Source organism: Teleopsis dalmanni, chromosome 1, assembly GCF_002237135.1.
Source record: "Teleopsis dalmanni isolate 2A chromosome 1, ASM223713v2, whole genome shotgun sequence".
In the NCBI taxonomy this organism is placed as follows: domain Eukaryota; kingdom Metazoa; phylum Arthropoda; class Insecta; order Diptera; family Diopsidae; genus Teleopsis; species Teleopsis dalmanni.
Window position 1 is genome coordinate 192338709 of NC_051846.1, and position 24912 is coordinate 192363620.

Sequence of the window (24912 nt, forward strand, 5' to 3'; positions counted from 1 at the left end):
GACGTTTTGTCGTCGTAATTGAAGAGTGGCTCGGAAACATAAAACCAGTCGTTTCTTAAACCCTTCTTCTCACTTAATTACATCCTTAACCTTTTATAGCGTTTATAATTGCTACCGTTTTCTGCTATATAGATATTCCGCGAGTTACAACAACAAAGGTAAAATAAAATATTGACGACATCCTGTATATCTTTTGTTATCATTTGACACCGGAAGAATATAGAGTGATGGGAATATTTGTAACTGTCTAATAATTAAAAAAGCAATTTAAAACAGTCGATGTTAAAGTTAGTATCCTAAATATTTGAGAACGCTTCTTTCTTAAAATAAACTATAAGGATTCGTATGAAATCCACTTAAAAGCTTTATATATACAATAAATGTAGAATTAATATACACAATATACAATTTAGTAAAAAGTATACAAGCTATGTACTTTATTTATTTTTTTCGCAGAGTTCAAAGATCAATTTATATCTTAAAAAGATTCAACCCTTAAGCGAGCTTTCTAGCTCATTGTTTGCTTGCAATTCTTTTACAATATCCAAGCCACCAATTAGTTCACCCTTAACATAAACTTGTGGATATGTAGGCCAATCGGAGTATGTTTTTAAGCCTTGACGTACTTCTTCATCGGTCAGAATATCGAAAGTTTCATATGGAATACTAAAATCAATATAAATATTACATAATTTATACTATTAACGTTTTATTATTTAATCGCTTACCCGACTTTATTTACTATTTCAATTAATGTTCTCGAAAAACCACAACGTGGTGCATTTCGATCACCTTTCATGAAGATCATTACTGGCGCATGATTTATTAATGATTTTAAACGTTCCTCTAACGTTTCACCTGAATTACTACTATTATTTGCTCCAAGCTTTTTACATTTCGTTGTCAAAGCTGCTATATCTACACCATCCACACGGTCTACTGCTGTTCCCGCTTTGAAGAATATAATAGTCGGCACAGCATCAATCTAACAAAACAAAGACGTTATCATCAATATGAATTCGTGATTAGCGCAAGGATTTACTTGATGCTTCAATGATATTTCAGCATATTTTTCTGCATTTAGACTGTAGAATTGTAGCTGCTTTAAAATTTTGGCTAATTCCTCTAGCACTTCAGATACTTGTTTACATTGTTCGGCCCAGTCGGCAGAGAAGAGCACAACTGAAACTTTGTCCTCGCTGCAATCAACAATATTATTAATTACTCTTCACTGATACATTGTGACTTACTTTATTGCATTATTGTATTCTTCAGCAGTTTTAATATTTATTACAGACATATCCAATTAATTTATCACTATAATTTAGATAGAAAAACTAAAAATTTTGTGATTAATGTTTTGTGGTTAGTTGTGAAAGTGAAGGTGAAAAGTATTGCACACTCTTAAGAGAAATATAAACTATTGTGAATTTTACTTTATTTGAGAAAAGTGTTACTTTTTATAAAACTCAATTTTTCCCTTTTATTTAACAATTCGACAAAAAAAACTAATACAAAATATTTTTATATATGTATTAAATTTTAAATATTTAAATATTTGAGTATTGTTACGAATTTCATCAGAGTAGCAACGAAATGTTTAAATATTATTTAAACATTACGTCAATTATTAATTTTTATAAAAAGTTAGTTTGGAAATTTGTTTGGTGTGACGCTGTGTTTTTATTAAATTGACTCCTAATAAATACTAGTTCTTTGTATTACACAAAATATATAAGTATAGTTTCTCCAATTCTCTAAAGTTCGTTTCATTTTTTACAAAATCCTGAGATACGAATAATCACGCAGGCGATTACGTAACAGTATATTTGATTTCTTTATTTAAATAGATTTTATTTATATAGATAGAAAGAAATAGAATAATAAAGGCACTCGGACTTTTTAAAATATTTTGAAATACTAATTTATTGGGATAACTTTTGACTCTAAGAATCACTAGGTTTACACGGGGTACAGTTAGTCAAATATCTCAACCCAACCTTTGTCATAGCCAGTTCATATCAATAAATGGTTTTAAAAAGCCCAATTATGTCGCTACATTTTTGATCATACATGCCATATATGTCACATATACGTTTTCATACGTGCTGCATGTTTCACGCTTGCTATAGGTACGTTATTGCTTATCTAGGGTTCCACATTACATAGGATGTCTTCGGTTGAGGAGTTTCGCCGAAGTTACCAAGTAGATTTATGCACATTACTACAATTATCTATTAGTAAAAGTAACCTTAATGTTAATGTGTATAGAACAATATATAATAATTCCCCTTGTTGAGATATATTCGTAAACATAAGAATTTTGAATATCTATTGTGAATGTTGAAAAAAATACCAAGACATTTCCGCACGTAAAGTAAATACTCATGTATCCAGTATCAATAAACACACGATGAGGTAGAAATTGAGGTAATCCCATTTAATTTTTTCTTATTAAATATTAAACTAATATTAAATAAGTTTTCTAGATAATGTCAAAACCATCAATATTAATAATAGAACCGTTTTTCGGTGGCAGCCATAAACAATTAATAGAAACGCTGACAGAATGTAATATAAATAGAGTTTTCTTACAACAAAGTTTTTTAATAACATGTATTTTCTCAGGTTTAAGTGTGCCGGAATATGACCTTTTCACACTGCCGGCAAAGAAATGGCATTGGCGTGCACGCACAAGTGCATTATACTTTTCTCAAATAATACCAACAGATCACATGTACAGAGTTCTTTTCACTAGTTCTGTAATAAATTTAGCTGAGCTAATAGGCACACGACCCGATTTAGGCGATTGCAGAAAACTTGTTTATTTTCATGAAAATCAATTGGTCTATCCAGTTCGTGACGTAAAGGAACGTGATGTACAATATGGTTTAAATCAGATACTTACTTGGTAAGCTGGCGTTGATACTCGTATAACGTCCGTTAAATATTAAATATTATATAGGAAGATTAAATATTCATATTATTATCTCTATTACAGTCTCGCTGCCGATTGTTGCATTTTTAATTCTAATTTTAATCGCACTTCATTTCTTGATAACATACAATCATTTTTAAGCATACAACCTGACTTGAAATTAAAAAACTTACGTGATAAGATTGAGAAGAAATGCGAAGTTATATACTATCCCATAAAATTTCATTCATTTCCTAATAAGCGTTTCATGATTGGAGGTAAAATGACTTTGCCTACGATGGAAAATGATAAAGACTGTTTACATATTATATGGCCACATCGTTGGGAGCATGATAAAAATCCAAAATTACTAGTTGAAGTGTTATTGGAATTAAATAAACGTAAAGTGGAGTTTAAGGTGACGATTTGTGGAGAAACATATAACGCGATGCCAGAAGCATTTGAGGGAATACAAGAAAAGTTGGGCACAAAATTGGTTAACTTTGGTTATCTGTCAAAAGAAAACTATGTTAAGGCACTAATGGCGGGTGATGTAGTTGTATCAACAGCTGGACATGAATTTTATGGTGTTGCTATGTAAGATTTGTGTACTAATCTTAAAAAAATTATAATAAAATTTTTATTTTTATTTTTTTTTAGGTTGGAAGCTACTTATTGCGGTTGTATGCCTATTGCACCTAACAAGTTGGTATATCCTGAAATATATCCTAGTGAAAATCTTTACAATACATCTAATCAACTTATTAAAATGTTATATAATTGGTGTCGGAATCCCGATGTGTTTCGTAGGCAACGTGATAAGTTTTTTGAATATTTTACTTTTGATATATATTCCGCACAACGTTTAGTACCCAAATATCTAGAGAAGTTACGCATATAGGCGTATCCAATGACTATCCAAACATTTCTGTTTTAAGTACAAGTGTCCGTTAAAAACGAATTTATATATAATAACAAAATATTTGGTAAATTATTAATATTTATTGGTTGCAACTTGAGTATGTAACATAAAATACAGTTAGTTGGCATTATATAGATATATTTACAAACCCTAATGTTATTTGATATACCATAGTTTTGAACTCGGAAATAGCATGATTTTAAACATAATTAAAAAAAATAGCTGCAGGGCAGCAGTCAGACAAAACAATCCCATATTTGTTATTTTTATTTGTTTTTGTATAGTTTAAACAAATTTTTTGTTTTTATTTTCAAATACATAATTAATTATATCACTGGTATTTCCATTCTCAAGTAACGAGATCGGCGACGGAGTTGTTTAGTAACAGTGCGAAGCGGCAGGAATGAATACATCGTTTGAATGTATGTATTTTGTTGTTGTCGCTATGTTACTGTGTTACCCCGGTGGTTACTTGAGTTTGTGAATACCACTTTTGTTGCTAATGTAAATATACATCTGAAGACATTCTGCTTAAAGCAAATTTTTTTATATAAAGTATGAGAATTTCATCTATGCTTTTAGTTTTCCAATAATTGGTTTCTTATATATTCCCTTTTTTGTTAAATAATTCAAAGTTTAATATTTTTTATTATACTCTAAATTTCAATTCTCATTGAGAGTCATTAACAGAATCATGATCTAACATAAATTAATATTACTAAAACTATATCTGTCATCATCCTCTTTATTCTATTGTCTATACTAAGGTCGTGTGCGAGTTAGGTTAAGTTGCGTTCTAAATGAGGGAAATTCTAAGTTGTGCCGATAATGTAGTGATGTCGATACGTGTTGATAAATGGCTAAATGTGTGCAGTGCAAAAAATCCCATTTGGTTTAGCATCAACTTAGCCTAACTCGCACACGTCCTAAATGTTGAATTATTTTACAAAAAAGAGAATTAAAAAATGTATGAAAACCCAGATCGATTAACAAATTCAAAAGACTTTATAATTGGTTTCTAATATAAACTAAATTTAGTGTTGAATATTATGTGAGATTAAATAGCATTTGTATATTCTATATTTTAATTTTACAGAAGTAACCTAATTTTGTTAGTCTTTTTTTATAATTTGAAGTGTTATTGAACTACTTTAATATCTAATCAAGAAACAAAGAAAGTCCTCTATTAAATTTTAAAAAATATTGACTCCATTAGGTAGGTCTCTTAAAAATGTGACATTTAACAAGTGTATCGCTGCTATTATTCAAATCAATTGTTATTGAATCCATTTGGCGAATATGAATAACAAACAGTTCAAATTATTTAATGATATTTGAATATTTCATCAATTCGAATAAAAGCCACACTACATTAAACCAGTAATAACTTATAGTTAGTTAGTTAGTTGTGGTGGAGGGAGGAACGCGTTCCTCGCAATTAGCTAAAAAAACAGTTTTAAATCCACAAAACTTCGTAATAGTGGGTAGTGGAGAGAAGGTCAAGCTAGAACCAAGCAGAGACAGTAAAGAATAAGGCCCCCGAAAACTTAAGCCTAGTTCTAGCCAAACGTAGACATATAGACCGTAATAAGTTATAGTTAATAAAATTTTTTTTTATTAAAATGGTAAATTGTTATATTGTTTTGAATAGACATAATACTATGTTGTTAGAATAAATAAGACCATACTAGGTCTGACTTACTGACACAAATTTTATTCAACTGTGTTTCGTCCAATCATAATTAAACAATTATTCTAAATTAAAATTTTTCTTACTAAGTTTGCTTATTTTATAAATTGCTTCACATGTTTTGATTGGTTGATTTTAGTGAAGGTAGAGCTTCCTTTTTTATATTTATATTATAAAATCAAATAACATTTCCCAAATATTAAATATACGAACTCAATCCTGTTTGGGCATTCCATTTTGAAAAGTTTCAAACCAATTTAATCCTTAATAAAGCATAAGATTCTACCTAAAAAACAATCCCTGCAAGGCATGGTTGGTCGGTTTCAATCACAGTTCAGCAGACATACCTTCGCTGTCCACGGTTAGCGATTTTTTGCCATTTTACTACGACATTCCCCGCCAGAAACCTTAAGACAAAATATGGGCAAAAATTTATTCCTTTCCGTTGAATTTAGGTAATTTACCAAAGTTTTTTATCCTTACCGATGAACAGTCTGACAAACCGTTAAAAACGTGCTTCCCTAAAAACCTGTTTTTTTAAGTTTTAGTGTTTTTTGTTTTTTTTTTATTTAAGGTAAAGATCGCAAACTAAATAGTATTATTTGTCTATTGTTGGTCTAAGTATTTATGAGTTTTATATCGCTATAATAAAATTGACAGTTCTTTTTACCCTGTCCTACTATGGGCCATGTTATGTAGAGTGTCATGGGCTAGTTATGAGCAAAATTATTGTTGTTTTCAATGCAAATTTAAAAATTGAGAGTGTGAGAAAAATAATATGTCGGTTCTCAAATTTGGTCAGGGGTTCCAAGGCTATTTGTGTCTCGTCACTTAGGCAAAGCAGTGTTATTTAGTAATATATGTAAACATTTGTGTCTTTAAGAAGCAAATTATTAGAATTTCTGTGAAACTCTGCATAATATGCATTTTCGTCAAAGCCCAAAAGAGATAATTTTGACGAGCCCATGACACTCTACATAACATGGCCCTATCTATTTCAATAGTTAATATAAAGTTGTCAATATATCAGCTCTGATAAAATTGAATGAAAAAAATATGAAATAATAATCATTTTAACTATTTCTTTTTCAATGTTCTTCGAAGTGCCTTGGCACATCTGCACAAACGACATGCTAAGAGACCTGAGAATAGATCCGATCAAAAAATACATAAAGGACAGAGCCCTGAAGTTATATGCGAAAACTGACAGGCTATCCTACTTAGCACTATCTAATCTTAGAGAAATCACTCTCCGCACGGGGAGGTACGCAGATCTTAGATCAATCACTGAATAATCATGAAGCATATTTTTCAATATTTCTTAGTTTTGCTCTATCACTGTTAACTCAAATTAAATCGTATATATATATATTCAATACACACTAAAATTTGAACCGTTACAATCCTTTTTATAAAGAATAATCTAAAAAAAAATTATACTACTAAGTTTACGTAGATATGGAATTAGAATACGACAGATTATGACAGTATGACATATAGTATAAGGGGTGGTAGCCGATTTTGGGATTCCTCAACCTATATAAGATTATCCTATTATAATTCGGATTTTTCACTTTAAATTAGTTTTCAAAATCCCCCCTAATGAGTCTCTATATAGAAGCGTGTATTAGTCTTATATAAACGATCAATAAGATAACATTCTTTACATACTTAAGTTGCAAATAAAGTACATATTGCTCATAAACAATAAAAATGATTTAAAATTGTAGTTAATTCCTTCCTAGTAAATGTTTTGTTATATTATATATATAATCCATGTTTAATATAATTAAATAATATTGTTTAGTTAAAATATATAATATATTAAGAAAAGAGTTTAGGCAAAAGTTAACAAAACATATGTATATGTGACCAATGTTAAATAAAAAATTCTACATTTAGGCAAACTTTTTGATATATAAAACTAAGAATAAGCTGAATATATACTATACTTTGCCATATACGGATAAAAATATATAAAAACTGTTGCTTTACGTACACACATCCACACATTTTTATAAAAAAAAATCTCAACTTCTGTTTAAAATAGGTTTCTTGTTAATTTATTAAACCCGTGTAATCCAATATATAGAACATATGTTTATAAGATATATATGTATATGTATGTATGCTAGTGCAATAATGTTATAAATATAAAAATGTGTTTTTAAAAAAGTGCGTTTTACATTTCTGGCTTGTAAATTTCAATAGAAAAAAATTTTACTCCATGATCTTATCATCATCGACATCGATTTTTTCAGGCCCTTTTTCTTCTTCAGTAATAGAGTCATTGGAAACGATTCCAAAATGAACATCTTCGCATCCCTCGTTCGGCTTTTCAACGTTACAATCTTGATTTTCCCCAGAGCTTATAGTGGAAAAGAGTAGTTCTTCCTTAAATTCTGAACGTCGTATCATATGTACCATTTTGGGCATCTTATTTGGCGGAGATCCAGCCACATACTTGAAATTAAAGTATTAGATAATATTAGTAACTGTATATAGTATATAGTGTGAAAACTCGCTTAATGAATAGACACACCTTCAGGAGAGACAAATTTTTTTTACAAATTATTGGAACAACATAAACCGCTACTGGTCGAACAAAAAGATAGTTCTCAAAAGAGTTTTTACTATATTCACAAGTTATTCTAATTTGTATACTCGTACAAAGAAATAAACAAACCTTTGATGCAATTAGCTCAAAAATTTGTTTTGAACTAAAATCATTTTCAGTTGACGAATCCGACGAATCTGAAGAGTCACTATCAATATGCATATCTCTCAGAGCGTTCAATGTTGACTCAAAACAGGGTAGTTGCAATAACTGTGGGGCACGTTCCATGGCGGAACGTTTAAGTTGTTTAACGCGCTGATAGTGTTGCATCAGTTTATTAACTTTTTCCTCCTGTTGGCGTTGATAATGTGAAGGTGGTGTAGTATCAGCTATACCGAAAAATATTGCCTTAAGACGATCGGAAAATGCACGATCGATATATTCGAATTCGCTTGGTGTAGTAGCACAATAGCTGCGCTTGGTAGAACTATTTGGAGGTACACAATTATTTATAATTCTGAAATATTATATGAGATTATGAAGTCACTAACGTAATAGTTGTTTGAACACCAGTTGGGCTGGATGCAGTTGTTGTTGCTGGTTGCTCTTCACTCTGGACATTCTCAGCTTTAGCAACTGGTGAATTAGTGAGCTTGTCATAGCAAACGAAGCAAACAGGTGGAGGATTGCTACTCAAGCAATTAACACAAAAATAATGTTTGCAATAGGAACAATTAAACTAGAGGTATAATTATTTAAAAAAAATTTTATATAAAGAATTTAAATAATTTAATTTAAATTAGTATGTTAATATTATGTTATTAATTTAATATTTAATTATACTCACGACTTTGCAAAAGATGCCAAATTTCTTGCTGCAGATATAACAATACATATTTATTTTTTTCTTTAAGGATTTTCACAAGCACAATTTAAACTTTAAAAAAATTTCTAAGCCAAGCACTCAATCCCAACTTCAAAATCAAACTGATTAACTTCCAACTACGCACCTCAAGCGAACGACCATCTTGCGCGCCGTACTATTTTCGGGGTGTTAGCGCAACAGCAGTTATGCATGGAGGTTTTTAGGTTGACCATGTGGAAGTTTGCAAATTAAATTCATTTAATTTGCATTACTTGAACGAAATATATTTGAAAGTAATGTCTTTCGTGAGCTTTATACATCTATAATAAAGATTGATTTTATTTTTAGGTTTTTAAGTTGATGTACTTCAAAGATATAGATGCTTTTCGGTTAACAGATATTAATAGTCCTCATTCGTCCTTCGTAAAAGTGCCTGTTTACAATCCATTAAATTATAATAGAATCTATGTTATCCCGTTTTTAATTAGTAAATCTAGGGTACTATTTTTAATCAAGATTCATTTTTAATGCAATGTTTATTTTCAATTGATAAATCTCGATAGTCCTTATTCGTCCTTCGTAAAAGTGCCTGCTCACAATCCATTAAATTACAATAGAATCTGTGTTATCACGTTTTCGATAATTTTTTTAATTAAGATTAACTTTTAGTGCCATTTTTCTTTTCGATTGGCAAAATGTATAACACTTGAGATTAATTTACAACACTCTAGATATTTTGCCAGAGTAGCAAGATTACCCTGAAATTAACAACTGCTTCATATTAGTTCACAAATAAAGTATGATTCGAATCGACATATGTATTTATAATATATACCTATATACATGTATGTATGTTTGCGTGTATACCTGAGTTGGTGATTGATCACCTTGACTCTATTGTATCTGTGGACAGAGCCCTGAAACTATAAGCGAAACTCGACAGTCTCCCCTACTTAGCACTATCTAATCTCAGAGTAATCACTAACCGCACGAGGCGGTACGCAGATATTACATCAGTCGTTGAATAATCATGGTACTCTGCAGAAACCTCCAACTATCAAAGAGTAAAATTGCCCAGATGTACTAACTCGGAAAAGGCTCAACATAATAATACTAAGAATAACAGAATACGAGGGCTTTATAAATAAATGCCTACTAACGTCACGTTTGGGCAATAAAATTTGACGGATCGGGAATAACTCCAGATTGAATCTAGATTTTCGAATCGAAAACGACATTATATTTATATTACATTAATGTAAACTTAAGAGTATAACAATTTCTGTTAATTTTAATTTCTGTTATAATTCTACTGTAATTTACTGCTATATGATTTTCTGTTAACTAACATGAGCTTCTGTTAACATAACTTATATGAATTAATGTTAAATTCACTAATCTGTGTTAATTTATGCATCTTTTTTGTTAGTTTATGTGATTTTCTATTAACTGAAATAAATTATCGTTAACTTTGCTTATTTCTGTTAAATTTTGTATATATCTTAAGATATAAGCTGTCTTATGTTAATCTTTCTTATGCTAAGCTGTCTTATGTTAAGCTGTGTTATGGTAAGCTGTCTTTTGTTGAGCTGTCTTATGTTCAGTTGTCTTAAATTAAGTCGTCTTATGTTAAACTGTCTTATGTTAATCTTTTTTATGCTAAGCTGTCTTATGTTTTACGGTTTTATGTTAAGTTGTCTTATGTTAAACAGACTTATGTTGATAGAGCTTATGTTAATTTAGTTTATGTTAACTATTTTTAAGAAATGATAGGTTTATATCAGCAAAACTATACGTATATGTATGTATAGAATTTGATCATACAGAGAATTACGTCTGATGATGAAACAAAGGAAAAATTTCCATGAATTAAATAACTTCAAATAAAAAAAAATTTGATTTCAACATAAACTGTTAAAATAAACAATCGTAAAAATCAGTAGATTTTTTCAATTTGTTTATGTTAGTGAACAAAATTGATGAATGAGAAAAATGCTGATTTAGCTGTTGATGATGATGGAATGTTTTATCAAATTTGTTTATTAATTCCTTAAGGTTTACAAAATATAAGCAATGATTTAAATAAAAATTAGTTTAAAACAATAAGAAAAATTTCTTATATTTTAGAAAATAATGTTAGATTTGTATTTATTGCTAGTATATATCACAAAAAAAAAAACAACAATCATATAGAACAAAAATATTTTTGCTAATAATAATCTAATAATATAAGAATAATCTAATTTGATAGAACATCATTTAAGTCTGTAAGTAGAAAAAAAACTTTTTGTCACATTAAATGGAGCAAGAGATAGATATGTTTAAGCGTGACAAGTAACTGTTAAGCAATAGATCTGCATGAGGGAGTCGGCGTTCTTCCTAAAAAATGTTAGACGGGAGCCTGTCTGAACCTTGTTGCAGGACAACCTTGAAGTGATTTAAGTCCATGTATCTAAACGATCTCGCTGATGTTAGCTCCCTTGCAAGGCTATTAATATCATTACATTACATTGCATTCAAAAAGGATGATCAAGTATATGCTTATAGTCAATATTTTTCGTAACAAAAACAACATTCATAGGAGTTTTAATTATTTTTATTTGCCAATTATATAAACAAATTAATATTATGCATGTTCCCTATTTATAAGGTACATGGTACATGGTGAGTATGATGTGTTTATTTAAATACTGGCTATACTGCTTTGCAGAAGTTCGTAAATTTCGTTGTTTGTAGACACGTACGCATAAACATTTAAATTTACTACAAAATATACATATAAAAAATTATTAAAATAAATATTTTTGAAATATTTAACAACAATAAATATAAAATAAAATATTACACTATAAAAACTTAATAAGCTCAAAAATGATTTTCCTTAAATTTTGGTGGAGCAGAGTAATCTTCCTTAGGATGCTGACGATACTCTTCATCATCATCATGACATTCATGATAACATTGTCTACAAAACAAATCACCCTCGCAGCCTTTACAACGGTAGACAGCATCCTCATTGCAAATAATACACCAAGGTAATTCTTCCGTTTCAGTAGGTTTCATATCAGTTTTTTCGCCAGAGTTATTCAGCATGAGTTCTTCATTTAAATCAGAACTTGTTTCTGGTAAATTCGCTTCAGCTACATACTAATATTAATAATAAATAAAAACAAGCATTTATAGGATATATAATGATAGTTAATTTAATAATACCTTAGCAACTATACTTTTAATAACATCTTCAACATTTTCCTCATTGTCGCTAGGTGTATTAGTGTTTGTCGATTGTGTACTCTCAACTGGTGCATCTCGTAAGGCACGCAAACGTCTTTCAATATCAGATATAGCGTCTTTACGTTCATTTGATATGCGCTGATCAACTGCACTTTCACCTAAGAAGTTTTCTAATAAATCATTTATTTTTTCTTGTTCAGTTCTTTGGTCAGTCTGCAACAGTAAATCTTTTTTATCGTAGTTTTTATTATGTGGCATGCCACTTAGATTTGTAAGCCGAGCGCGTATTTCATCATCTGAACTTAAATTATCTACAGTTTTCAAATCTTTTAAACGTTTAGTGATTACACTATCAAGATTTTCATCTATCTCTGAGGTATTTGTGTTGGAATGTGTTTCTGTTTTAGCAGTCGACACGCTTGGTGCTAATATCTCACCTAATGCATCGGGTGGCAAGTCGATTCTGTTATAAAGGCAATAAGTTAATGTAAATATAAATTTATCAATGTTTTTTTAGTTCATTATCTTACTCAAACAATGAATCAGCAGCGACAGCAGCAATTCCAGTTTCAGATTTTTGTTGACTCAACAATGGTTTGGTGACTATAGTGCCGGGTAATGCCTCACAATCGATAACTTTTTCTGTTGCCTGCAACTTCGAGAGTTTATCGTAGCATATTAGGCAGACATTAAGAACTTTACCACCTTGCCGTGGAACTGCCATTGGACGTTTTAGACATTTTGCACAATACGAATAACCACAATTTGGGCAGCCATACTATATTATTAAAAAAAATATTGTTAATTATTTTTTTAAATATAATTAAGGATTTTTTAAAATTCGTACGCATATAAATTTTCATTTTATTGTACCTCTTTAGTAAACATTCCATATTTTTTGCTACACCCAAAACAAGACATTTTAAATTTATTTTATTACAAAACTTAATAACAAATGGTTTAAAGATTCGTGTTTAAATTCATAAAATTGCTAATAAAATGCATAAATGTGAGAATTTTTTTTTGCAATAAAGTTCAATGTACACAAAAAGTTCTTAATCTTCCACAACAAAGTGGCCCACATCAGCTGTTTTTTTTTCGACAAGTGAATTTTGTAGACTTTACTGTTATGACAGCGTACAGACTCTCCACAATTTTGTTGCCGGGTTTGGGATTGTTTAAAAATAGTATATCATTTATCCAATTAAATAAAAATTTAGAATTTATAATATAATTAATGAATTATAAATGTAAATATAGGTGTAATTCCTTTTTGTGTACAATACACTAGAGACAGAGATTTTATTAGAACTGGAAAATAAAACTTACAACAGAATTTTTTTTTGTGTTTTCATACTTTATTACAAATGCACATTTAATTTATTATTAAATAAAAAGTTATTATTGTTCCTTCAAAGTTTAATTAATAGTTTTTTTATATAAATAATAGTAAAAACCTTGAGCCTTTACAAATGTATTTTAAAAACTTATATACATAAAATTTACAATTAAAACCTTTAGGAATATTTAGGGTTGTAAATATGTATTTTTAGGAGAAATATATATATATACATTTTAAAGAAAAATATATATATTTTTAAGAAAAATATATGTATATGTTTTAAAATCTATAGTTATAAATAGAAACTGGGAGAAATACTAAAATTTCTCCTATTCGTTGATCTTAAGCTTAAGCCGTTTATTTATTTCGCTTAATTTTTTATTTTAGAATAAACTCACCATACAATCATGGGCATAGTTAATTGGGGCAATGTTTTTTCTTTAACATTATGACCGAAGTAATGTTTAATAATGAAAAAATGATACATTGGAGTTGGCTTTTTAAATACAAGGCGATTGCAAAGGTATGAACCTTTGTATTTGCAAGCAATCCTGTGCAGCAGTTGAAACCATCTTCCAATTTGATGACTTGTTTTTTATTATAAGATAAGTATATATCAATACAATATAAATCAATACAATATTTATTTGTTTGTCAACTTATTGGCTACGTCTAGTAAATTTAATTGGCCACAAGATTAAGGATTAGTTTTATAATCCAGTCTATACTTCAAATACAGACAAGTCGAGTTTTATTTTAATTTTTGATTTTATTTTGATTTATTACTAAGTATAAGCAATCTTAATACAAAACTATTAATAATTATTAATTATTCTTTGTACATGAGTAGGCATAAGTAATATAAAATAATATTGTCTACATAATAATAATGAAAATTAATATACCAAATAAATGTCGTAAGCAACTCATTTTGGAGAAATTTTTTTTTAGAATAAATGTTTAAAGTTAATTAAAATAATGTCTTTAATTTTCTTAATTTCTTTAACAATAATTTTTATTTATCAAGTTTAACAGACTACAAAGTCAAAGGGTTCAGTTGTAGTTAAATAACTTTTTAAAATATTTCGTAAATGAAAAGCACAAGAAGTGCTTCGCTGTGGCATTGTAGTTTGAGATGGTAGTGGTGTTGTTTCTCTCCAAGTACCCTTAATATGAGTTCCATTTTCCACGTGATCTACCAAATCCGTTGTAAAATATAAATCATCCTTCTCAAGTATTAAGAAATTATGTAAAACAACTGTTGCCAAAACAATTTTATCAATGTTTTTAGGTAAACATTGTATCGGTTTTTCAAGAATACGCCAACGGTGAACTAAAATTCCAAATGCGTTCTCGATTCGTTCCGTAGCTGCAGATAATTTTTTATTGAAATTACTTCTATCTTCACTTAAGTTATTTCCTGGAAAAGGTCGCATTATGTGTTTTCGTAGCGGAAAAGTATTATTCGCAGCAAAGAAATAGGGAAATGGGACATCAGTATATGGCAAATTACTGTTATCTGGAATTTGAAATGTTTCATTGAAAATCTCACTACCAAATCCATTTCTTGTAAATATGCCATCATCCTGTTTATTACCATATCTTTCAATATCCACAAATGTGAAGGCATAATTATGATCACATGCTGCCAAAAGGATATGACTAACCGCTTTACTATATTTCAAATTAACATTTTCACTTTCCGCAGGGCACACAATTGTAATATATTTTCCATCAAGTGCTCCTAAACAATTTGGAACTCCAGTAGCATCATATATTTCATCTGCTATAATTTTTAGCTCATGAGCACTCGGTGGAGACATAAAAGTATTATTCAGTTCCTCCCAAATGATATTGCAAGTTTCATAAATAATTTTACGGGCAGTAGACAACCCAAGTTTGTGATTTAAGGCCAATTCTTGAACGCTACATCCACTAGCCAAGAAACTACGAAATAATAAAAATTATATTTTATTTAGGTTTATATAAATTATTTAATCAATACATACATCAGGGTTAACGATAAACGAAGAGATGGTTCTATTGGTTTTCTTTGCGAATAATGCTCTAATCGATCTTCTAACAAATGCAGCAATGTATTAAACTTTTCTACTGTCATTTTGGTTTTTTTAAAGAACTCTTCATTATTATTTTCAATTAATGATTTTGTCACAGTTTCATAAAAACCATCAGTGTCACGATTTAGATTGACTGGCTGCACCCACCATCTTCTTCTATTGGATTTTAAATAGGCATCATGTATTTTGAAAGTTGTATCAAAAATTTTAGTTATGCCAATTAAGAATTTCATTTTTTTATCCATATTTATTTAATTTGTATTTTTTGTACAAGTAAATATAGGCGCCAAGCAACAAACAAGTAAATGTCAATAAACCATGCAAAAATCTTTATTTACGTTAAAACTTTTTGATATTTATATTAAGCGACCATTTGAAAATTATACGTTGATTTATTATACATATTATTATTAATATAATAAATTATTACTTTGAGTTCAATTCAATGTTTATTTATTCACTTTGCAAAACCTTAACATATGACGCTCAACATGTAAACAAATGAACTATCAACATTCAACTGTCAACTGTCAAAATTTTTTTCTCGCTTTGATTGTGTTTTGCGATAGTTCGCTTATTTATATTAATTGAAATTTGGCACGAGAATTCACACTCAAAATATACTTTTGTATAGAAATATGTTTTATTAGTCTATTTTATTAGTATTTATTATTAATTAATTAATTTATTAATATAGTTAATATAGTTGAAAATTAAAATATTTACGTTCGTTTTTCATCACAATTCATGTTTACTACATCTATGTTCTATGAATTGTTGACTTTCAGTTAGCCGCTGTATTAATTTTTAATATTCATAGTAAAAGAAATATTTTGTATGTTAATATATTTAAATTAATCATTATTAATCAAATGTAAATTGTTAAATTAATAACAATATTAATTATATATTTATATAAATTAAATATTAATATAATACATCTATATTGAATGTTAGAAAAATATTTATATAAGACAAGTTTTTATTAGCACTAATTTTAATAATAGTTTGATAATTTAAATAGTGATTTAATTATATTTTGTTTTAGTTCATAACAAGATCACAGCACATATGTTGTAAATTATTTTTCACGAACAAAAAAAATATTTTGAAAATTTATATAAGTTTACTGTAGAAATTTAATTTCGAAAGTTTTACGAATTTACGTAGTTGTGAATTTTAAAATAAAATATTTTTTAACATGAACATATTCAGTTCTATAACCTTACCAGTTAAAAATATAGCAGATAACTTATTACTTACTCATAATCCTTACTCTAAGCAAGAGAAAGGTATTGACATGCTAATAATATTTTTTCTCGATTAGTTTTATTTCATAAGTAATAATTTAATAAAGAAATTGGCATTAAATGGCCGGAAACTATCAGGATAATTACACAGGTATCTTACAAATATAAAGCCGTTTCATATAGTCAAAAGTTTTTAAAAGACCAAAAGTCATTATTTTTACTATCTCACTTGAATTTTTGTTCAAAATTTATTTTATCAAAGCCCGTTTTAGTTCATTTTTTAAACCTTGAAAGCAAAAATGAAGAAGAAATTGTGTATTTTGCTTAATAAAGTTGTGTTGTGACCGAAAAGTTTCCGGAAAATTTTAAATAAAACGCAAAATTCTTAATCTTCATCAATATTTATTTTATCTCATTCAAAATATGCTCCATTAGAAGCGATACACAAATGCCAACGTTTCTTCCAATCATCAAAACATTTTATAGGCGCTTTCCGGTATGGCTTTGAGTTCCCTCTGCGAATTCTGTTTTACGTCTTCTATGGATTCAAAACGCGTTCCTCTGAGTGGTAATTTGAGGTTGGGAAACAGGAAAAAGTCACACGGTGCAAGATCAGGTGAATACGGTGGCTGTTCGATGGTATTTATTGAATGTTTGGCCTTAAAATCGTTGATAATGTTGAACAAATTGAGGTGAATCGGAACAAGCCGGGCGTTGACACGTCGCATACACAAATTGTCCACCAAAATCAAACGAGCCATCTCACGACCGATGCCTAGCTCTCGTGCTATCTCTCTAACACTCACATGAGGATTTTTGAACACGATTTCCTTTGCCTTTTCAATGTTTTCGTCGGTGGTAGAGGTCGAAGGTCGTCCAGAACGCGGCATGTCTTCGACGGTCGTACGACAGTCCTGAAAGGCTTTGTACCACTCATAAACTTGAGTTTTCGATAAAACTGATTCCCCATAAGCCTTTTGTAGCATTCGCAACGATTCTGCACACGAAATTTCGTTCGAAAAACAAAATTTGATGCAAACTCTTTGTTCAATATTTTTTTCCATTGTTTTTTTCGCAACGCACTACTGAGGTGAACTGGTTTCAACAGCTGCCGTAAACGAACTGTCTGACAGATCGCGCTCATGTTTGGCATAGTAATTAAGGACAGTGCTGCCAAACTACATAAACTTAAAATATCGAAAAATATACAGCGCGCGAATTTTAAATGAGAATTTCCGAAAACTTTTCGGTCACAATGTAAGTCGTACTATTTTTTTTTTTATTAAAATTGTTGGTCTTTTATAAAAACATTGTCAGTTTGTGTTATTAATGTGAGTGTTCGATGAGTATATTGTCCCTAGGCATATGGATGTGGCGTGTGCTTTTAAACTAACAACCCGAAGAACATTTTTATGGAAACATTAAAGCTATTTGAAGATTTCTTAGGAGATTTTTTTGAAAATTTCTTTGAATCGACTCTTAAAAGTCAACATTAATTATGATATTCGTCAGAAACAGCCTTTATTATGTGAGAAAAGTATGAAAATGTGTAATTTCACAATATATTTTTGCCTCTCTGTTTTTTTCATAACAACGAATCGCTCAAAAACTTTTTTATTATTAATACCATAATGGAAATAACCAATTAAAAAATATTTGTCTCAATGGCTTAAAATACATTTCCTTCTTATCAATTTGAAACCATAAAACTATTAAAAGAAATCCTCACAATATATTCTTTTGCATACAATTATAAAACAATGAATATAATAATTAATATTATAATCAAATTGTCATCTTCTAGAGCAATGGAAAAATAATGGATATAATAAATGGAATATGTATTTATACTTATAAAATGATGTATTTTTTAATTAATTAGTTACCTAAAAAAAAATTTTAAGTCCTGCTCAAAATAAATAATTATAGTAAGCAAATCAGTTTCTGAAAAACATTTATTTTTAATTCAAATTAAAATTAATATTTTCACTTTTTATTTGCGTTTAAATATCCATCAAATTCATATAAACAATTTGCATTTAAATGTTATCTCAGAATTGCATAATATTTATTCAGTAAATATTTCTGTTGGTTCCACTTAACCTCCACAGTCTTTTTAAACATGTAAATAAACTCTGAGTTTGCGTTTCAGTGTAAATTTACAATTATTTCCATATAAAATTTTACTCGTTTTTCCTTCGTTTTGCAGTGTACTTAGAGTATACAAAACTTTGCTCAAAACTGGCAGTTACTTGGAATGCAGCGTGTAAACAAGCAAATCAAAAGTCTTCCAAGTAATTTTACACAATTTATAAAAAAAAACTATTTTAATAAATATGAAGAAAAATATTATGGAAAATAATTTCTAGACTTCATATTTTATTTATGTCCCTTAATTTGCAAAAATTGCGAAAAATCGTGCATTTCTTCATTGCTGCTTCGGAAGCGCTTTCACTTTCATGAATGAACTGTGGCGCTGAATGGCCAATGGAGGTGCTAAATGCCAAGGTAAACAAACGTATCGTCTCGGTGTTAATTGTGCTTCAGATTAGACATTTTTATTGTTTAAACACACAACTTAATAATCATCTCACAAATCATTCAAAAATAGCACAAAATTATGTTTAGATAAAAAAATAAAATTTCTTTACACATTTCATACTTTATATAAATTAATTTAATTAATTATAAAATTTTAATAGAAGAATTTAGATCATTAAAGAATTTTAATTATTTCAATTAAAATATATTTGAGTCAATAAAATAACATAAAAATAAAAAAAAAGTTCAGTAAAAACGAAAATTCATTTCACAAAAATTTTAATATGAAACATCACGTAGCTTCGTAGTCATGAAGTTCAAAGATCTTAGATACTAAACAGAATATCGTGTTAATTTGTAAATTTAGTTTTTAATAAAATACATTAACACTGTAACGACCTTTCCGGCCTCTACCGCGGCCGGGGTATACTCAGCGTATACCAGGGTTCAGTACAAAACCTGGTATACGCTGGTAAACCTGGTCTTAATTATTATATAAAAGAAACTTAACTCGGAGTACTTTCAAAAAAAACTAAGTAAATAAATAATTAATGTAATAGATAACAGTATTCATTTAACATACTTCAATTAATTATATTTAACTATAATGGATATTCTTAGAAAATTAAATAATACTTCAAAAAAAACTAAGTAGGTAGATAATTAATGCACTAAGTAATTCATTTAGTTATTATTGCTATTCTGGCAATTTATGCCTTATTGTTGTTAACGTTCGCGCCATTGCTACTGTTGCCGTCGCCGTTGCTGTCCCAGGTATCAGTTTGATTTTATCACATTCAATGCATTCGATAATTGATTTATTGATATTAAAAAAAAACGTTCATTTGATATATATTATTGAAATATAAAAATTGTTGGATGTTACTCTTTTCTATTGTTTAATTTCGTATTTATAATTTAGTTAGTAATATTTGAATTTCTTTAAACACTTCATTTGGTTTCCTTTGTGGTTAATAATGTAACATATTCTGCGGTAAAGCAAAGGCACTAGAGATGGACATACGTCTCAAAAAAAATTCGGTTTTTTTATATAATATTTTTTCTTTATTTAAAATACTTGATAGTTGTTATGGTATAAAACACTGTTCCAGAGTATAAATTTATATATTAACAACTTCACGCCGCTTCCGATAAGAGTTTCATATATACATCTTTTTTTTTTATTTTTCTTGTGTATTTCTTTGCGGATCACTGAAGTTAAACTCTGTCATACATTCTGCCCGTTCCGTTCAAGAAAACTCAACCAAGAAGACCGAAGATCCTCCGAATGCCCGAAAAATAATTGAAAACAACAACAATTTTGCTCAAAACTAGCCCATGACACTCTACATAACATCGTTCTTATATTAATGAACAATTCTTGTTACTTATCGTTCAAAAATAGCAATTAGTTTTCAAGAACAACTGATTTTGTTCTATATATTATATATAGAATGTTGTTTTTTAAATTATTATAGTCTAATTTGACACGTCTTATGATAAGTTAACTAAAGAGGAACTGAAGAGAAAGTTTGAAATGTTTGAACAGTAATGAAGCAACAACAACATAAATTTTAATTAATTTATTGAAATTTGGCAAACCACATAACGCTGTTTCGAGGAGTATTGCTAACTACTCATCATCAGTGATCTTTAGCAAATATTCGAATTTTTATTTAATTAGTTTATAGTTCGTATATAATTTGTTGGACTGCAAGTGCCAGGCTTAGAACTCGTGCCTATCAAATTAGAAACGATGACTAATCGTGTTGGTTTTTGTTTACTTCGTACAAAGTTTCTACGTGATTCTTCGTTTTTTGGTTGCTTCTTTATATTGAATTTTTACGAAACATAATAACAATGAGAATAATAATCTATTTATTCAAAAGTTGGTGTGCAGAGCATATCCATCGAAAAAACCAGCTTCAAGTTAATTCCATTAGAATAAACTGTGAGATAACCTTGTTCATGATGTGGATCATATGACAGATGAGTATATATGTATATATTCTGTGTAAAATATCAAAATTAAAATGTAGAGTATTCTATAAGTTGGTAACAGTGTACTTAGTCCAGTTTAATTTCATTAGCCAGTAAATCAGCCTACTTCACTAGTACATCAGGATTCTTATAGTAAGCTGAGCTTAAATTTTAAGTTGCAAAAAAATTTGTGTTTTATGATTAGTTAAATACATAAACAAATATTTATGATAAGGAAATTTCATTGAAAACATTTACTGAAAGGCGAAATACACCGCACATGCCTATATTTATAACACTGCTCAACCGGTAAATATCGGCTGATGTACGGGTATTGGATGAAATATTTTGTGGCTACTAATATAGATACTGATTTGGGGAATATCCAAAAAGTTAATAATTTAGAAGAGATCTATATTCCCAGAAACGGTAAAAAAAATTCTACGTTATTAGAAGCGAGATTGCTTGGGTCGGATTTCGTTATGAAATAGCGACATTTTATTTAAAACATCAGTAAACTATAGAGATATTCTTATATGCTAAGAAAAGGTATTCGTCTAATTGACAAACATGTGAAAGTAGGAAATTTTTTGTAGACACAGGTTCACCACATTAGACTGTGAAATAAATATTTCAATAATTTCCACAACGACTCGGCTTAATACTTTTTGCAAAGCAACTAATGTAGGTCTTGTTTTCTCTTGAACCTTTCTATTTTACCCAGTCATTCGATTTCCATTCCATACAGATAATATTTTTAATTGAAAAGTACACAAATCGTTATCGTAAACAAAAGTGTGCAAATGATGTCAAATATCTAAAAACAATTTATTTCTGCGTAAACGATTTTTAAGATAATTAATTCAGTGTTGTTTTTACTTATAATGTTTATATAGGGCTTAAGTTCCATGTATTCTACGTAGATATTCTTATCTTTCTGTGTTAATTACTTAGATCTGGGCTTATCTAACCACATTATTTTTAACTTATTTGACTCATACGTACAATGTAGGCGATTCAGCAGTTTTGTCCCTTAAAGCAAGTAGCTTAAAGATAAAATTTATTATCTCATGTAGTATAATAAAATTTTAGATAAAAAATAATTAAAAATTTTGTTTTTCAATAATAATTTTTTTTGTTTCTTCGCAGATAAGTCAAAGTACGAAAGATGGTTTTCAATTGGGTTTAGTGTACATTACGGAAGGCACTCATTTGCAATCTTTCCATTTACAATTACTGCAATAAAGTAATTCCGTCCACATAATAAACCTTTTTAAAACAATTTAATTTTTTTCGAAAAAAATACAAAATGGAAGTGTCGGAGGATGTCGATAATTTCACAGTGCCCAGCATATACCAGCATCCAACCATGACCGAATATTACACACGTGAGTTATTTACATAATTCTTTTTGTTTTTTTTCCCTATGTATATTACAGATGTACGTAACGTTTTACCTTAATTTTTTATATTTACAGATCTCACACCCTTCATAACGCTTTCGATTTTCATTTCGTCATTGCTCTTAATTTTGAATATTGCCATTTTTTGTACGACGGTCGCGAAACTACGTCAGCGTCTGACTAAGCCACTGCTGCATCTATCGATTACGATGTGTTCCCTATATCCGATTGTGTCCGTAGCTGCTGTAGTAACAATACTCGTGCCAAAGGCGTGGCTCATCTGTCACACCGTCATGCATTTATCTTTCACTGTGGGCGCACTAGTTTTTCAGCGCTTATGCTTCCGCTATGTTGACAATGAAGTGAACTATGTTAAGGAAACAGATGGAGCTGCTGTAGCTATCAATACGCCACCGTGTTGCTGCTGTTGCATGTGCTTACCGGCTGTGATACCAACGAAAGCGAAACTCTGCATTCTGCGCTACATGGTCTGGCAAATGCCTTTTGTGCAAGGAAGTATTATGCTCGTATTGAATGGCATCTACTATAAGGAACGGGTAAGCCAGTACTACAATTAAACGCAAATTGTGTTGATTTTTCTGCTAGATTCTGTGCAAACATCGTACACATTTGTTCTTCTGTTTTTTTAATCTGCAGGAACTATACACAAATGTTGCAATCTATTTCATACCATTCATTATATGCTCGATATTGATTGGGCTTTGGGCGCTCAACATCACAGTGCGAATGGTGAACAGCGTTCATGCTGAATATGGTTTAATGGTACGATAACACAATTACTTCAATATATATATATATTTTTTTTTGTACTATTGCCCTTACTAAATACGAATTTATGCTTTAATTTTTTTTTATTTTTATTTTTTGTAGAAGAAAATGTTTTCTCTGCAGCTGATTTTGATGCTGGGTAAACTACAGTATTTAATTTTGCATAGCCAATTGGATGGCGTTATTATGGGTGGACCTTACCCCATCAACCATACAGTATACAAACAAAGTAAGGATGTGATTTAGAGGTTCTTTTGATACATTTATTACCATTTTGTTTTTGTATTTCAGCAATAATAAATCTCTTGATTTTGGCAGAAATGGTGCTCGTGTCTCTGTTAGCACAAAGCGCTTACAAAATTCCAGTGCAAATCGCTACGAAAGTTAATGATACTTAAATGCTTTAATTTGATAGTATTTAATAGTTTAATTTCTTAAACATGTGATATTGTTTTATAAACAAATAAAATCGAGAATACTTTTTAGACAAATAAAAAAAAAAAATTAATTTAATCCCTTAATCCCTTAATTTATTTCACAAGTACTAGGCGAATCATGGCAATGCGCAACTATAACAAAAATTGGTATACGAGTACGACTATATATACATGTTCGTAACGGCTTTTTATAGAAAAACTGGTCATGTCGCAAGTGTACCACTTAAACAATCTAAAACGGTCAATTCTGAGTAGTACATAACAATTTGTTTGTCGTATCTTCCTAGAATTAAGAAAAACCAACCGTTAAAGATGGTTTGAATCCACATATCAACTTAAATAAAGGAGTTTTTGAATACCTAAGACGTCGAATTGATGGGTAATATAGTCACGACTTGGCACCTGAATTTTTCTTGTTTTTTTTTTACGCCTGAACAGGTTGTCGAGACATTCAAACCCTGATTTCAAAGATAGAGTGGCAAAACTCTTTCGAAAATTTGTTCCATTGAATGTTTGAAAATCAATCGAAAAATGTGTTGATCATCATGAAAATACTTCAAAAAACAATAAAAACATTTTCACTGATTAACCATTGTGTTTTCATTGTTAGGGGCAAGACTTAAAAGAAAGCTCTAGTATGCATGATAAATTCAGTAGATGATCAAGTTGAGGTAGCTATAAACCCAATGATTGAACTTTTTTTCAATCTTCTGGAATAATAGAAGTTGAATTTTTACTTCATAAACATTCAAACAAATTAATTTTAAGTTATCATCGGAAACATTTTAGATATATTGGAGTGTCACATTATAAAGATGGCATATAAAATGAATGAGTCCAATATAAGGATTAGATCTTTGGCTACAATCTTTGATTAACAAATCATTTTGATTGGGATTATGTCAAA

General features: G+C 29.4%; 6 protein-coding genes across 7 annotated transcripts; 2 read left to right on the forward strand and 4 right to left on the reverse strand.

Moving 5' to 3' along the window:
• Window positions 1–403: 403 nt before the first annotated feature.
• On the reverse strand, window positions 404–1300 carry LOC119672864 (glutaredoxin 3-like). Its single transcript, XM_038084021.1, has 4 exons — window positions 1251–1300; window positions 1043–1199; window positions 729–985; window positions 404–666 (listed from the first exon to the last, which is right to left on the reverse strand). Exons 1-4 carry the CDS (start codon window positions 1298–1300, stop codon window positions 489–491), a joined length of 642 nt encoding a protein of 213 aa, XP_037939949.1. The 3' UTR covers window positions 404–488.
• A 973-nt stretch (window positions 1301–2273) lies between these two features.
• LOC119670971 (glycosyltransferase-like domain-containing protein 1-like) lies at window positions 2274–4088 on the forward strand. Of its 2 annotated transcripts, none has more exons than XM_038081434.1 (5): window positions 2274–2430; window positions 2482–2571; window positions 2629–2911; window positions 3002–3514; window positions 3578–4088. In XM_038081434.1, the coding sequence occupies exons 2-5, from the start codon at window positions 2493–2495 to the stop codon at window positions 3816–3818; spliced, it is 1116 nt and encodes a 371-aa protein (XP_037937362.1). In that variant the 5' UTR covers window positions 2274–2430; window positions 2482–2492; the 3' UTR covers window positions 3819–4088. The 2 variants fall into 2 exon arrangements, with proteins under 2 accessions (XP_037937362.1, XP_037937361.1); XM_038081433.1 differs by having other exon boundaries at window positions 2275–2430; window positions 2490–2571.
• A 3356-nt stretch (window positions 4089–7444) lies between these two features.
• On the reverse strand, window positions 7445–9209 carry LOC119672869. The gene is made up of 4 exons (XM_038084033.1): window positions 8934–9209; window positions 8638–8825; window positions 8216–8573; window positions 7445–7992 (listed from the first exon to the last, which is right to left on the reverse strand). The coding sequence occupies exons 1-4, from the start codon at window positions 8979–8981 to the stop codon at window positions 7750–7752; spliced, it is 837 nt and encodes a 278-aa protein (XP_037939961.1). The 5' UTR covers window positions 8982–9209; the 3' UTR covers window positions 7445–7749.
• Window positions 9210–11510: 2301 nt separating this feature from the next.
• LOC119670972 (abscission/NoCut checkpoint regulator-like) lies at window positions 11511–13272 on the reverse strand. Its single transcript, XM_038081435.1, has 4 exons — window positions 13059–13272; window positions 12716–12963; window positions 12165–12648; window positions 11511–12098 (listed from the first exon to the last, which is right to left on the reverse strand). Exons 1-4 carry the CDS (start codon window positions 13104–13106, stop codon window positions 11817–11819), a joined length of 1062 nt encoding a protein of 353 aa, XP_037937363.1. The 5' UTR covers window positions 13107–13272; the 3' UTR covers window positions 11511–11816.
• Window positions 13273–14551: 1279 nt separating this feature from the next.
• On the reverse strand, window positions 14552–15956 carry LOC119672880 (protein ALP1-like). The gene is made up of 2 exons (XM_038084044.1): window positions 15537–15956; window positions 14552–15474 (listed from the first exon to the last, which is right to left on the reverse strand). Exons 1-2 carry the CDS (start codon window positions 15848–15850, stop codon window positions 14556–14558), a joined length of 1233 nt encoding a protein of 410 aa, XP_037939972.1. The 5' UTR covers window positions 15851–15956; the 3' UTR covers window positions 14552–14555.
• Window positions 15957–22529: 6573 nt separating this feature from the next.
• LOC119672895 (organic solute transporter alpha-like protein) lies at window positions 22530–24036 on the forward strand. Its single transcript, XM_038084064.1, has 5 exons — window positions 22530–22764; window positions 22855–23336; window positions 23437–23562; window positions 23671–23797; window positions 23860–24036. Exons 1-5 carry the CDS (start codon window positions 22686–22688, stop codon window positions 23964–23966), a joined length of 921 nt encoding a protein of 306 aa, XP_037939992.1. The 5' UTR covers window positions 22530–22685; the 3' UTR covers window positions 23967–24036.
• The last annotated feature ends 876 nt before the right edge of the window (window positions 24037–24912 follow it).